Source organism: Notolabrus celidotus, chromosome 1 (assembly GCF_009762535.1).
Source record: "Notolabrus celidotus isolate fNotCel1 chromosome 1, fNotCel1.pri, whole genome shotgun sequence".
NCBI lineage: Eukaryota > Metazoa > Chordata > Actinopteri > Labriformes > Labridae > Notolabrus > Notolabrus celidotus.
The window spans coordinates 41,730,353-41,743,755 of NC_048272.1; the positions used below are offsets into that span (position 1 = coordinate 41,730,353).

The 13,403-nt window shown below is 42.5% G+C and overlaps 2 protein-coding genes across 2 annotated transcripts in view; one reads left to right on the forward strand and one right to left on the reverse strand.

Moving 5' to 3' along the window:
• Window positions 1-13,403, forward strand: part of LOC117821670 — a 393,061-nt gene that overhangs the window by 152,389 nt on the left and 227,269 nt on the right. The gene's annotated exons all lie outside the window — the stretch shown is intronic.
• LOC117821555 lies at window positions 1,550-4,405 on the reverse strand. The gene is made up of 8 exons (XM_034695932.1): window positions 4,328-4,405; window positions 3,954-4,123; window positions 3,638-3,774; window positions 3,430-3,523; window positions 2,628-2,966; window positions 2,338-2,518; window positions 1,961-2,088; window positions 1,550-1,864 (listed from the first exon to the last, which is right to left on the reverse strand). Exons 1-8 carry the CDS (start codon window positions 4,389-4,391, stop codon window positions 1,550-1,552), a joined length of 1,428 nt encoding a protein of 475 aa, XP_034551823.1. The 5' UTR covers window positions 4,392-4,405.

The following is a 13,403-nucleotide window of genomic DNA, read 5'->3' on the forward strand; positions in this document are numbered from 1 at the left end:
GAAAACCATAGTTGTAGGAATATATTCTCTCAATTGCCTCTTGTTTAGGTATGATTTTGCTGTCTGAAAGGTATCCAAAAAGCAACTTCAACTCCAGTTGACCAACCCCTTCGAGTATGTCATGCATAATATCAACCGCATGATTGTCAGAGACATGGAAGTACTGCAGATCATTGAGTACACATGTTTTTTTAACCCCAAACGACGAAGGCACTGCCGGGTCCTGTACATCAATACAGTGTTGATCATGTTGTGCTTTGTGGCGCAATGTTAAATCTGGTTCATCATCAGTGTAAAGCTCCTGACGTTTAGCTTTGTCTGCTATGCAAAAACAGCAAAAGTAATTTGCACTGAAGGACTCAACATATCCAAGTAATGTGTGCAGTCCCAAATTGTCCCCTGTCACTTGTGCAATGGTTCCATGTACCGGTTTATCAAAAAAAGAAACAGCTATCCCTGTAGACTCAAGTATTTTTAGATCTCTGACCAAGGGTTCCAAGATGGCACTGATGCCATACTTCTTAATATCTTGACTATGAAACAGTGCCACAAGATGAATATTCATCAGAGAAGAATTTATCTTTGGAGAAAAGTTTCTTAGGACAAAGTAGATGCTTCCAACCTTATGGACTCCATGCTTCGAGCCAAGAGGATTTGCGGTTTCAAACTCATCAAAAAAAAGCTGAATTTGAAGCGGGTTTTTATCTTTGGAGAAGAGTGGATGATCTTTAAAATAACTACCATCACAGAAATCTTTGTAGAACCCACTAGTACCAGATGGTTGAACAAAATGACTGTAAATGTCTTTGTTAGAAAGAATAAACTTCAAAGTCTCTAACAATGGAACATATACAAATTTGTCTGTAACAGGAACCTGACCATATGTACCCGAGGTTTGATTTCTCCTTGTGTCATACCTCACACCAAGTGCAATCTCAACAGGATCTACCACTCTCCATTTTTCACTGAAAAATTTCTTCCATTTTGTCTCAGTTTTCATATCATTAAATGGGTTCTCCAGGTTTCTGAAGTAATCTGCCACCGGGGCTTTAAAGTTCTCATTCTCGGGAAGCAAATTTAAGACATCATCTGAAATACTTGTATGCACCTCATCTACAAGCTCCTCTAAATTTTCAACAACAGATTTAACGACATTAGTTGTCACGCCACAGCTGAGTAGTTTTCCAATAAGGGATGCACACATTCCTTGGATATTTTGCCTATTTCTTTCACTGCTTCTTGAGCTTTGTGGTTGCTCTGCAGCACAAGATGGTTCACTTTGTTGATTAGCAATGGCAAAAAAAGAAGGGGGTGCTTCATTACAATGATCTGCATTACTGGCATGATGTTTGTTGTTAAGATGTTTTCCAAAGCCTGAAAAGGTGCAGAACTTTTGACAACATCCACTTTGGCCACATATTAGCTGAAATTTCTTTCCGGGGTAATAGCCATGGGAAAACTTCAGATGACGGATCAAATCTTTGACAGCATTGTGAATGGATTTGCATACGAAACATATTAACATCTTCCTTGATTTCAATCAACTATCTCAGTTAAGCAGCTTAGCTCGAAGATCCTTCACTCTGGGACTTTCATGGCAAAGACCGACGTCAATATTGTAAATGGTGGTCTGTACAAAAGTGTACATGTTGTTCAGAGCCTGATCATAGGAGATGCCAAACACATAATGTGCTTTAAATAGTTCGTCAAAAGCTGGAAGTGAAGACTTAGCCTTGCAGGGAATGAGCTGACCGTCGAGCACAATGTAGTAGTCATGAATACTGTTCCTTGATGTCCCAACTGCAAGAATATAGGGTTGCCTCCTTTGCTCAGAACTTGTGATGTCCTGAAGGCTACGGCATGACTGAAAGAAAATTGGGGTTACAATTAATGCACAACTAAGAACAGCTTTCATAAATGTTGACGTATGAGTACTCATTTAAAGGCTGAAACCTCTTACCTTGTGAAACTTGACGACATGACTCAAAGCCTCCTTAACAGTGATCTTCACAGCTCTCTTCTTTCCACTGGGTGGTGGAGGAAGGAGATAGACTAACAGCAACAGTGCCGCCATGTCGCTGTCCCAAGCTAGAGCAAGAGCATGGATATGAGCAACACACCCAGGAAACAGTTCACTAATTTTGTAGGTTTGTTGAAAAGAAATTTTGCCAGATATGGATAAAAGTTCTTGTTGTTAAATGTTAAATTATATTTCCTAAAAGGAATCATTTTTTGTTTACATCCATTTACCTTGATAATAAAAAATAATAAAAGCACAATGAAAAAAAAAAAAAAATCTCCAGCACCACTAGTTTAAAACTCAACCATAATGCTCACCTGGCAATTCCTCATCGTCATCTGGATTTTCCTCTGCTGCGTGTATTAGGGAATCCAACATAGCTGTCTTGGTGAGGTTGCTGGCTTCTTTAATGACTTTCGGCTTCAGAAAAGTTCCCCACTTCTCCATAAGTTTGGAAGAGGTTTCTTCTCCTAACAGTAGTTGGAAGTCCTGAAGTATCTAAAAACAAAACATAATAGCATTTGGAAACAACAATACAATTAGAAAAGTCAATGTCAGACAAGGTCACAAAACAGTACCACAACAAAAGTTCTCTTTTTGAACTCACCAGGCCCTTAGTGTCAAGGAATCTGGGGAACACGTTGAGCACCGTGCAGGACCTCTCTGGCTCATGAATCAATTTCTGTCTGTAGTGGAATGTTTGTTTCATTTTTGTGAAGATCTGCCCCTCATCTGTGCTGTGCCTCAGCAGGGATAGGGCCTCCCTACACTGATCACCCTCCAACTGATGCTCTGCAGTCACCTGTCTTTCAAACTGTGGTCCTCGGTTGCTTGATGGACCCCTGTTGGCGCTGTCCCTCCTGCTGCCACTGCTGAGCTCTCGCTGCATATTTTTGAGTTTCCAAGCAATGTAGCCTTCATTGCTCTGAGCATCAAAGAAGTGTTCCTAAGGAAAGTCAAAATACAGAATACATAAAAATGGTTAAATAATGATAATAAAAACACCCCATGGTTTCTTTATAAACAAAAAATTTTAAGCAAACTCCTAACATTTTACTGCTGGACAGTCTTTTCATAAAACTTGGTAGTGCATGCAGAGAGGCACCAATCTTTTTTTATTTTAAATGGTGTTACATGACCAAAAGCAAAATAAAAGGAGGAATGTACGGTTCCATACAGGATCAATAAGCACTGTTATTTAAGTTGAACAAACTACAAGTTTTAAAACTGAAAGCAGCATAATATAAGCTGATAATCTTGTATTGGTTTAACAGTAAAACAGTTTAAAAATATGTTTAGAAAAAAATCTGAGTTGGAAAACAGACAAAGCAATAAAAAAACCTTTATGTAGATAAAAATCTGGTTAAAATGTGTTCAAGTTGCCTTTCCTAACATACAAAAATACATACATATCCCTTTTGAGAGTACGGATCTTTGAGACAGGGAAACAGGGTAACAATCCCAAGTGCATAGCGTGTCCTGATATCCATGGGTGGAGCACTCCTGAGAGAACAAATATAACATTACTTATCTATGTTAAGACCAACAGTATCTGATTATTAAAGAGTTGTTATGACAACTGTTTCAGGAGCATTTACTCATAAAGACAAGGCTTACCCGTATTTCTCAATCATTGCGGCAACAACTATGTTGACCAGTTTGCGCCGTAGCGGGTCTTTGACCTCATTTGTTTGTCTGTATTCTCTCAGTATTTTCTCCCCTCCTGGCTTTGTTTCAAGAAGTTGTTTAACAAGCTGAGAGGGGAGAATAAAGACATTGATTTTTAAAATGTTTTGTCTAGATCGTTTCACAGTTTGATGCGCTGCTGATGGGTCACTGGCATGCCAGTCACAAACCTAAAAATACTTTTAACACAGTCCACTCGAAGTAATGTACATAAAAGTTAATTGGATTACTGAATTAAACACTTCACCTCTTTAGCCTGTGAGCAACTGTCATCACTTGAGTCCCTTCCAGGGGAAGTTAGGTAAGTATCATCAATGCGCAGTCTCTTTGGGGACATGAATGAAGCATCACCGTCAGATGATAATGATGACGATGAAAGAGAAAGTGTGTCCGTACATGAGGAGTCCAGAGGAGACTCTAACAAAACACAAATGTACAAATAAGTATCAACTGAAAACAGACCTTATAAGCTTAGAAAAGCAGCACCATTCAGGTGTTAAACACTGACACAAAAACTATGAATTCAGTTAAGCAGAGTAAAGATTTATTTATAGTTTAAATACTTTTTTTTAAACTGTGATTACTTATTACAGTCGACTAATAATGCAAAGTATTCCTTACCATTCACTGTTGAGTGAAGCATCAACAATAGTCCAGATTGTCTCTGACTTCTCCTCAAGGACATCACTGAAGACCTCTTCATCAACCTCTGTCCCAGTTTCATCCACAAGATATACACTTGTCTCACTGGAGATGCTGAACTTCTCTTTTGCTAAAAAAAAAAAAATTCCAGAGTATTGGTGATGCATGTGACTTTGTATTTAGAATACATTTTATTAACTTTGAATTGCTCTTGAAATATTGTGACATTTAATTGATGTTTTAATAATGTAACGATAATGCTAAATATGTTTGCACTATTATTGAAGGGCAAATCTTTCACAGGGACAACCAGTGATCATCATTAAGTATCTAAAAGGTCAGTTCAACATGAAAGTAAATAAGAAAAAAAACGCACATTATGCCTTTACTGTCTTGCTGAATGCAGCAGAACATATGGAGATTTAACAAAAAAATCAAACATGGTTAGGCTTCAATATTATTCTATTATTTTACATAATGCTTTACCCTGAGTCAGAAAGGCAGAATATGATGCTCCATCCAGTTTAACATAGCGCTTTTTTCCTTGGTATTGGACTTTAAACAGCATTGCTGCTCCTGTCTGTACAAATAGCACACAAAGGAAAATATAATGTTTTTTAAAGTAGGTTTAAGATTAATCAACACAGTTCAATTTTAAGATTATCCATGTTAAGAGAAAAAAAGAGGAAAGGGCACAAAACCATCCATTCAAACAAATATTGGAACAGCAGTCATGGACTTAACTTTTTACAATCCATTCTGCAGTTTCCTGATGATAAAAGGCAAGGCTCTCTGTATATATATGTGTATATATATTTACGTGTGTGTGTGTATATATATATATATATATATATATATATATATATATATATATATATATATATATGCTGTCCTGATCCACAGACACATGGTCGCTTCCGGGTAGTCGGCGCCAGATTGCTCTTTTAATCTAACTTTTTCATCGTTTTTAGGGCAATTCCTATGCTGCCCTTTTAGATTCTTTTTACTTCTGATTCTACCTTTTTAGCGTACTTGGGCTTTTAACAATCGGTCTCAAAGATCGTGAGTTTTACCAGAGACAAACAGGGTAAGCTATGACTCCACTTACCTCGCCTTCGGACTGCTCTAGTTGTCTCAGTCTCATTGAAAAGGTTGCCGAACTGGAAAAAATAATCCAAAACCTCTATCGAATCCATGAAGCGGAAAACTTTTTGGACACAATCATCTTCGGAGGAGCTGCACATAGCTCACTCTCCGGTACGGATGGGCGGACAGGCGCTGCTCCATACCCGGCTGACGCTGCCTCTCTGTCGGCCGCTGGAGGCTCCACACAGGGCCCCTGGTCCAGTGCGGAGACGCGGGCTGGCGCTGCCTCGCTGGCGACCGCTGGAGGCTCCACACAGGGCCCCTGTTCCAGTGAGGAGACGCGGGCTGACGCTCCCTCTCTGTCGGCCACTGGAGGCTCCATACGGGGCCCCTGTTCCAGTGCGGACGAGCGGGCCGGCACTGCTTCCATCCAGGCCGGCGCGGCGCTGCCGCCTGCTGCTCCAGCTGCTGCCCCAGCCTCTGTCATCCCCATTCCTGTGGATCCCTGGCTTCTGCGCGGAGCTAGACCAAAATCCAGGATTAACTGCTCCACTCCGTTACACCCGGAGCACCGTGAGGTGGTGGACGACCGCATGAGGAGGTGGAGACGCACCGATCCCTCCTCCGGTGTTACCGAAGCGCATGACATCAAGCTGGTAAACCGCTTCAACATACTCGGTGAGGACTTCCCCTCACTAACCGCTGGTCAACGGTCTCCTCATGCGCTCCCACCACCCGCCTCGAAACATCTGCACTGGTCCCCAGCCATCTTCACTCCTCGCAATTCGGAGCCTCGGTCTGCCGCGCACAGGAATAAAAATCCAGCGAGGCAAACGGTAACCTGCTCTCCATCCCCGGTCCTCCCGCCGGCAAGCAGCTTCGACATCCTGAGCACGCATGACTTTCCTCCTCTGGGTGTCCACTCCCCTCAACTTGCCTCCCGGGCCGCCAAATCATCATCCTCTGCCCGCCGCAGGCTCCTGAAGGAGGCTGTGATGATGATGAGAAGCTCCGGCGGGATCATCTCTCCGGTGACAGCGCTCAGGGAAGCAACTCCCTCACTGCGACACTCGCCGGTCATGGTCAACCAACCTCAGCCGGTGAGCGCGTCCCAATCATCGGATACTGACCGTACTGTGCCGTCTCCTGCCACAGTACAGTCCTCAGGCCCTAAGCCACTCTTTTCTCCCTTCACCCTGATTATTGGTGACTCAATAATTAGGAGTGTGCGTTTCTTCAATGCAATCACGTACTGTTATCCCGGAGCCACTGTTGCAGACATTCTAAATAAACTGAAGGGTTTAATGCCATCACTCCCGTCTTCCATTACTAACGAGGGTTAGCTTTCAACGCATGCGCTGGCGTTCTTTCTGGCGTTCTTTCGGACCGCCAGTTCACGCTGTCTAAAAAGTAACTTTAAACTAGTTTATGCACACCTTTTCAGCTGATCTTTTTTGGATTCTGTCCACTCTTTACATTTTCATTCACTCTGTGTGGGATCTTAACAATCGGTCCCCTGGATCGGGTGTTTTTATGCGGTAAACCACAAGCCTCCGTTGAGAAACCATGGCTCCACTTACCTCACCACCTGGCTGTCAAAGCTGTGCCGTTTTCAGCAAGAAGATCTGCGAGTTGGAACGGAGAATTTCCAATCTCTACCAAATACGGGATGCCGAGAATCACCTGGACACAATCCTCTTCGGCCGTGCTACAACCGCCTCCAGCGCTGGTGAGATGAACGATACAGCACCCTATGATCCCTCACCGGCCACGGCGTCCACACTTCCACCCGCCGCCGCCGATCCTGCTCCAGATGCCGCTCCTGCGGACTGCTGGATCCGGCTCGGGGCTAAACCCAAGGCCCCGGTTAGCTCCACTCCATCGCATTCAAAGCCATGGAAAGCAGTGGGTGACCACAGGTGTAAAAAGTCCAGTATTCCGGTGCGGTATCCTGACTCCCATGTGATCCAGCTGCAGAACAGGTATGATATTTTTAACCTGGATGAGTTTCCTTCCCTGGCTGGCAACTCACGGCTGACCGCTGTGAGTGGGAAACCAGGGGAGCCTGGTGGCTCCTCGCTCTCCCCGGTCTCCCCCTCGAAGCCTGTTCGTGGGTCGGAATGCCGCCCCATCTCCAGCCACTCTCTACCAAACTTCACCCCGGCTCCGCGGGGCTTTTCCTCCTGTCGCTCATCTGGCTGGGATCGGTCACCGCCGCCGATAGACCCAACTCCGGCTGTGGCTTCCCCTGAAGTCGCTGCTGCTTCTCCTCCTCGGACGGTCAGTGCAAACCGGGCTACTCGAACTGCCTCAACCAGGGTGAAGCGCCAGAAGATGCTGAAGGAGGCCGTGATCAGACGCTCCGTGGGTCTCCCTCAGGCGGGGCTTCTTCGCTCCTGTTCACCTGGGCTGCGCCCACAACCACAACCACGACCTCCGTCCCCGTCTCCGTTATCCAGCCCTGACAGCTCCCAATCATCGGCCCCACGTCCTCTCATTCCCCCTACAACTCTAATTATTGGCGACTCCATAATAAGGGACGTCCGCTTCTTTAACGCCATCACCCGGTGCTTCCCTGGAGCTACGGTCCCCGTCATCCTGGACAAACTGCTGGACCTCCTCCCCTCACTCCCGTTGACCATCACAAAAATTGTCCTTCATGTTGGGACGAACGACACATCCCGGCGGGAATCGGAACGCACCAAAAGAGATTTTAATCTTCTTTTAAATGTTTTGAAGGACTCCGGAAAAACGGTTTTCATCTCTGGCCCCATGCCTACCCTCGGTCGCGGAGCTGAGCGATTCAGCCGAATCCTTAGTCTTCACACCTGGCTCCAATCCGCATGCAACTCTCAAAACTTGTCTTTTGTGGACAACTTTAACCTTTTTTGGGACCGTGCACCACTGTTCAAACGGGATGGAATTCACCCTAACGGACGGGGTAGCCGAATGTTGTCGGCAAACATTCTGCACGGGGTCCACTCTCACCATTCTGAATGACTGTCTGCAATCAAAAACACAGGTACACCTGCTCCTGTCACTCACTCCTCCCCTCAAAACTGCCTGTCCGCTCACACTAGCCCCACCTACCGGTTCGATAGCGTCCATTCATGTCACCCGCCCCTCACGACAATCACAGGAGTTGTCCCATCTGTTAGAATCACTCACACTCCCTCACCTCACTCTGTCCATTTCATTAAATCCATCATCTCTGCTCGCCACAATACTGTCAAAGAAACTACAAAAGGAGCAAACAAGAACAACCTTACTACAGTACACATAAACAAGAACTCCTCTTCATCTAAAACTCAGACAGAAATCAACATGGCACTTTTTAATATCAGGGCATTAACACAAAAATCTTTCTGTATAAATGAACTCATCACTGATTACAATCTGGACTGTCTTTTTCTGACCGAGACATGGCTGGGCACAGATGCACCTGCCACACTGCTAGAGGCCTGTCCACCCAGCTACACCTTTTCTTTTTCCTTTAGAGAAGGAAAGAGGGGTGGAGGCACAGCCTCAATTTTTAAAGAAACAATGAAAGTAAGAGATGTGGATTTGGGCACCTTTAATGCATTTGAATATAATGCAACCTTTTTTAACGCCAACCCTAACTTCCTTGCTGTGACTGTGTACAGAGCTCCTAAATTATCTGTACCCCTGTTTTTAACAGAATTCTCAGAACTATTGTCAGTCATTCACACTACCCATAATGCCTGTATTTTAATTGGTGATTTTAATATACATGTCGACAATCTGGCAGATACCAGAGCCAAAGAGTTTTTAGAATTGCTAGAATGTATGGGTTTTAAACAGCATGTTAATGTACCAACTCACAAACATGGACACACCTTAGATTTAGTTATATCCTTTGGTCTTAACATCAACATAACATCCATCACTGATCTGGCTCTGTCTGACCACCACTGTGTGTTTTTTAACAGTTTTAATCATTGCCTACCCAATTGCACAGATCATACTATCAGAAAACGTTACATAACCCCTGAAGTAGCCATAGCTCTCACATCACAAATATCAAAATACAAAAATCCTGTCCGACCATCAGCCTGTGATGACTTAGTCAATGATTTTAACAGTAAAATGAAAACAGTGCTTGATGCAGCGGCTCCAATTAAAACCAAGAAAATTACCACAAAAAAGATGGTACCATGGAAAAATGACTACACGAGGAACCTAAAGAAAGAATGTAGAACTGCTGAACGCAGATGGAGAAAAACAAAACTCACTATACATCAAAACATATTCACTGAAAAACTTCAAAACTACAATAAAGCAATTCGAACATCAAGACAGGCATACTTCTCAAACCTCATAAACACCAACATCCACAACCCCAGACTTCTTTTCAATACCATTGATTCACTCTTACACCCCACAGTCAACAACAGTGCTCAGCTTTCAGGTTCCAACTGCAAAGAGTTTGCTGGCTACTTCAAGGAGAAAATACTTAAAATTAGGTCTGGTATCTGCCAACAAAACATGCACACTGCACTTTTACCTGTACCAAATGCACCCTGTGATGACAAGTACAGCTGTTTTGACCTGGTTGATGCTGACACACTGAGGAGGGTGGTAACAGAACTGAAACCCTCCACATGTTCCCTTGATCCCATCCCTACCTCCCTTTTTAAAACTGTTTTTAATTCTGTATCGGAAGACATACTCACCATAGTAAATTATTCTCTACAGCTGGGTGTCTTCCCAAATGATTTTAAAACTGCTTTAGTGAAACCTCTTTTAAAGAAAGGGAACTTAGACATTTTATCACCTAGTAATTTTAGACCAATTTCAAATCTCCCATTTTTAAGTAAGATTTTAGAGAAACTTGTTTTTATCCAGTTAAATACCTTTTTAAACTCAAATACCAAATTTGAAATGTTTCAGTTAGGTTTAAGAACACATCACAGCACAGAGACCGCCTTACTAAAAGTAGTAGATGACATCAGGAAAAACCTTGACAACAGCAAACCTACAGTCCTGGTGCTACTTGACCTCAGTGCTGCTTTTGATACTGTTGACCACCAAATTCTTTTAAACAGATTAAGTGAGTGTGTTGGCCTGTCCGGTAGTGTTTTTAAATGGTTCGCATCCTACCTCTCTAACAGAAATTTTTATGTAACAATCAACAATCAAAATTCTGAACATCATGAGGTTACCTGTGGGGTACCGCAAGGATCAATTTTAGGACCGTTACTTTTTAACTTGTACATGCTTCCCCTGGGCAGTGTCATCAGGAGACATGGCATAGATTTCCACAGCTACGCTGATGACACTCAGCTCTATGTGGCCGTGTCTCCTGATGACACTGGGCCGATTGACTCACTTTTTAACTGCATTTTAGATATTAAAACCTGGATGTCACATAACTTTTTACAGCTCAACCAGGAAAAAACGGACGTACTTGTCATCGGCTCAAAGGCTCAGAGAGAGAAACTGGCCTCCACACTAAGTGTTCATGGACTTAATCCAAGCCAAGAAGCCAGAAACCTAGGTGTTTTATTTGATTCTGATTTTAATTTTAAACCACATGTTCGTTTTACCACCAAAACAGCCTTTTATCATTTAAAGAACATTTCTAGGGTGAGGCCGTTTCTCTCTCTGAGCAACACAGAGAGACTAATGCACGCTTTTATAACCAGCAGGCTGGACTACTGCAATGCTCTCCTTTCTGGTCTTCCAAAGAACACAATTAACAAACTGCAGTTAATACAAGATGCAGCAGCTAGAGTTTTAACGAGGACCAGAAGGAGAGCACACATTACGCCTATTTTAAAATCTTTACATTGGCTGCCTGTTGCTTTTCGTATTGATTTTAAAATTATTTTACTAGTTTTTAAGGCGCTGCATGGCCTTGCACCAGACTACATCTCAGAGATGCTTTTAGTATATAAACCAGGTAGGTCTCTCAGATCCTCCGGCTCCTCTCTTTTAGCTGTTCCTAAGAGCAGAACTAAAACATTTGGTGACGCTGCTTTCAGCCACTACGCTCCCAAACTATGGAACAGCCTGCCGGAGGATCTGAGAGGAGCTGATGGAGATATTGAGACTTTTAAACGTAAACTAAAAACGTATTTATTCAGTCTGGCTTTTATGTAGGGTTTAACAATTTTATTACCTACCTTTTACTGTAATATTGATTTAAATGTTGCTTTATTATTTTAGTAATTTTAACTGTTATCTTATTCTATTTTTATGTATTTATTCATTCATTTATTTAATTTTATTTATCTACTCAGTTTTATTGATATTTTTAGCCTTAGTTTTATTTTTCAACTCTTATCCTTACCTTTTAAATCTATTTATTTTAACTATTTTTATTTCTTAATTTTGATGCTTTAACTTATTTTAATTACACATATTTTATTTTGGTGTGCATTGGTCTCTATTTTATTTTATTTTTATGTTGTTCTTATTTTTAATTTGTATTTTTATTAGTTTTATTATTATCATTATTATTATCTTCCACTAAAATGTCTTAGCATTGTTTCATTTCTGCTTCTTTCTTGTTTTCAATCGCTGTAAAGCACTTTGGGTTGCATTTTATTTGTATGAAAGGTGCTATATAAATAAAGCTTGATTGATTGATTGATTGATTAAACGGGTAATAGTTCATGTTGGCACTAACGATGTAACCCTCCAACAGTCGGAGTTGACAAAGTCACACTTTAAAAATTTCATTGGGTTTCTTGTGTGTTGTGGAAAGTCTGTCTTCCTCTCCGGTCCAATTCCCACGTTCGGTCGCGGCGCTGGCCGTTTCAGCAGACTCCTCAGCCTCCATGACTGGCTCCAATCTGCCTGCATGGCTCACCATGTGGGGTTTATTGATAACTTTAATCTGTTCTGGGACAGATGGTCTTATTTTTGGAGTGACGGACTGCACCCAAACAATGTGGGCTCACGGATGCTAGCTGCTAACATACAGCATGTCGTGCAGACATCCCCATGTGATGATGATTGACTGTATAAATGCCACACCCCCGTCTCTCCGGGGTCATCTCAGGCTACTGTCTCAATCACTAGCCCCCCCTGCCGATCATCACTGTCACCTGCGCATTCTCCCCTAATTAATTCCGGTCATCACGAACCACCCTCATCCCCCCATACAAACTGGGAAAGCTCCCCCCTCTGGCAAAGAGGGGGTACTACCACAAACTCACTCCCAAAATACTTGGATTTTTCTGATTTCACTGGCTACTCTATAGCTGCCAAGCCTATCCCCACTCTAATCACAGATAGGTGCCCCGCTTTTTGTTCCACTCGAAGTGTCACTACTTCCAATTTGATAAAAATCCTGCAACAGCCTTCTTCCAAAACTCCAACACTTTCTCCAAAGCCCACTCTTGATCCAGGTACCTTCAAGGACAGAAACGGTCTGGGAATAATGCATTTGAATATTAGGAGTCTGATCCAGAAGCTAGATCATGTCAAAGTTTTGTTTTTACGGTGTGATCCTGACGTTTTATTTTTGAGTGAAACATGGCTCAGAAAAAGTGTCAAGACTCGGATGTGGCTGTGGATGGATACACCCTTCATAGAGTGGATCGAGTTGGTAGGGGAGGGGGAGTGGCGGTTTATGTAAAGACCTCCCTTTCTGTGTCTGTCTTAAATTTGGTTACCAAGCCAAAATGCTTTGAATTTATTGCTTTAAAAATCCAATTGGGACCTTCCCCACTTGTATTAATTGGTGTGTATAGACCTCCATCAGCTGATCCTGAGTCTATAGACACACTGGAGAGTCTAATATCAGAGTATATTAATTGTGAAATGCTGGTTGTTGGTGATTTTAACATGAACTGGCTAAATAGTAACTCAGATTACCTCAAGGAAATTAGCTCCAACCTACACCTCACTCAACTAATATCAGAACCCACAAGACCTAATTTGAAAGACTTCTCAAAATCAACATTAATAGATCTTGTTTTTTCAAATAGAGCTGATAAAA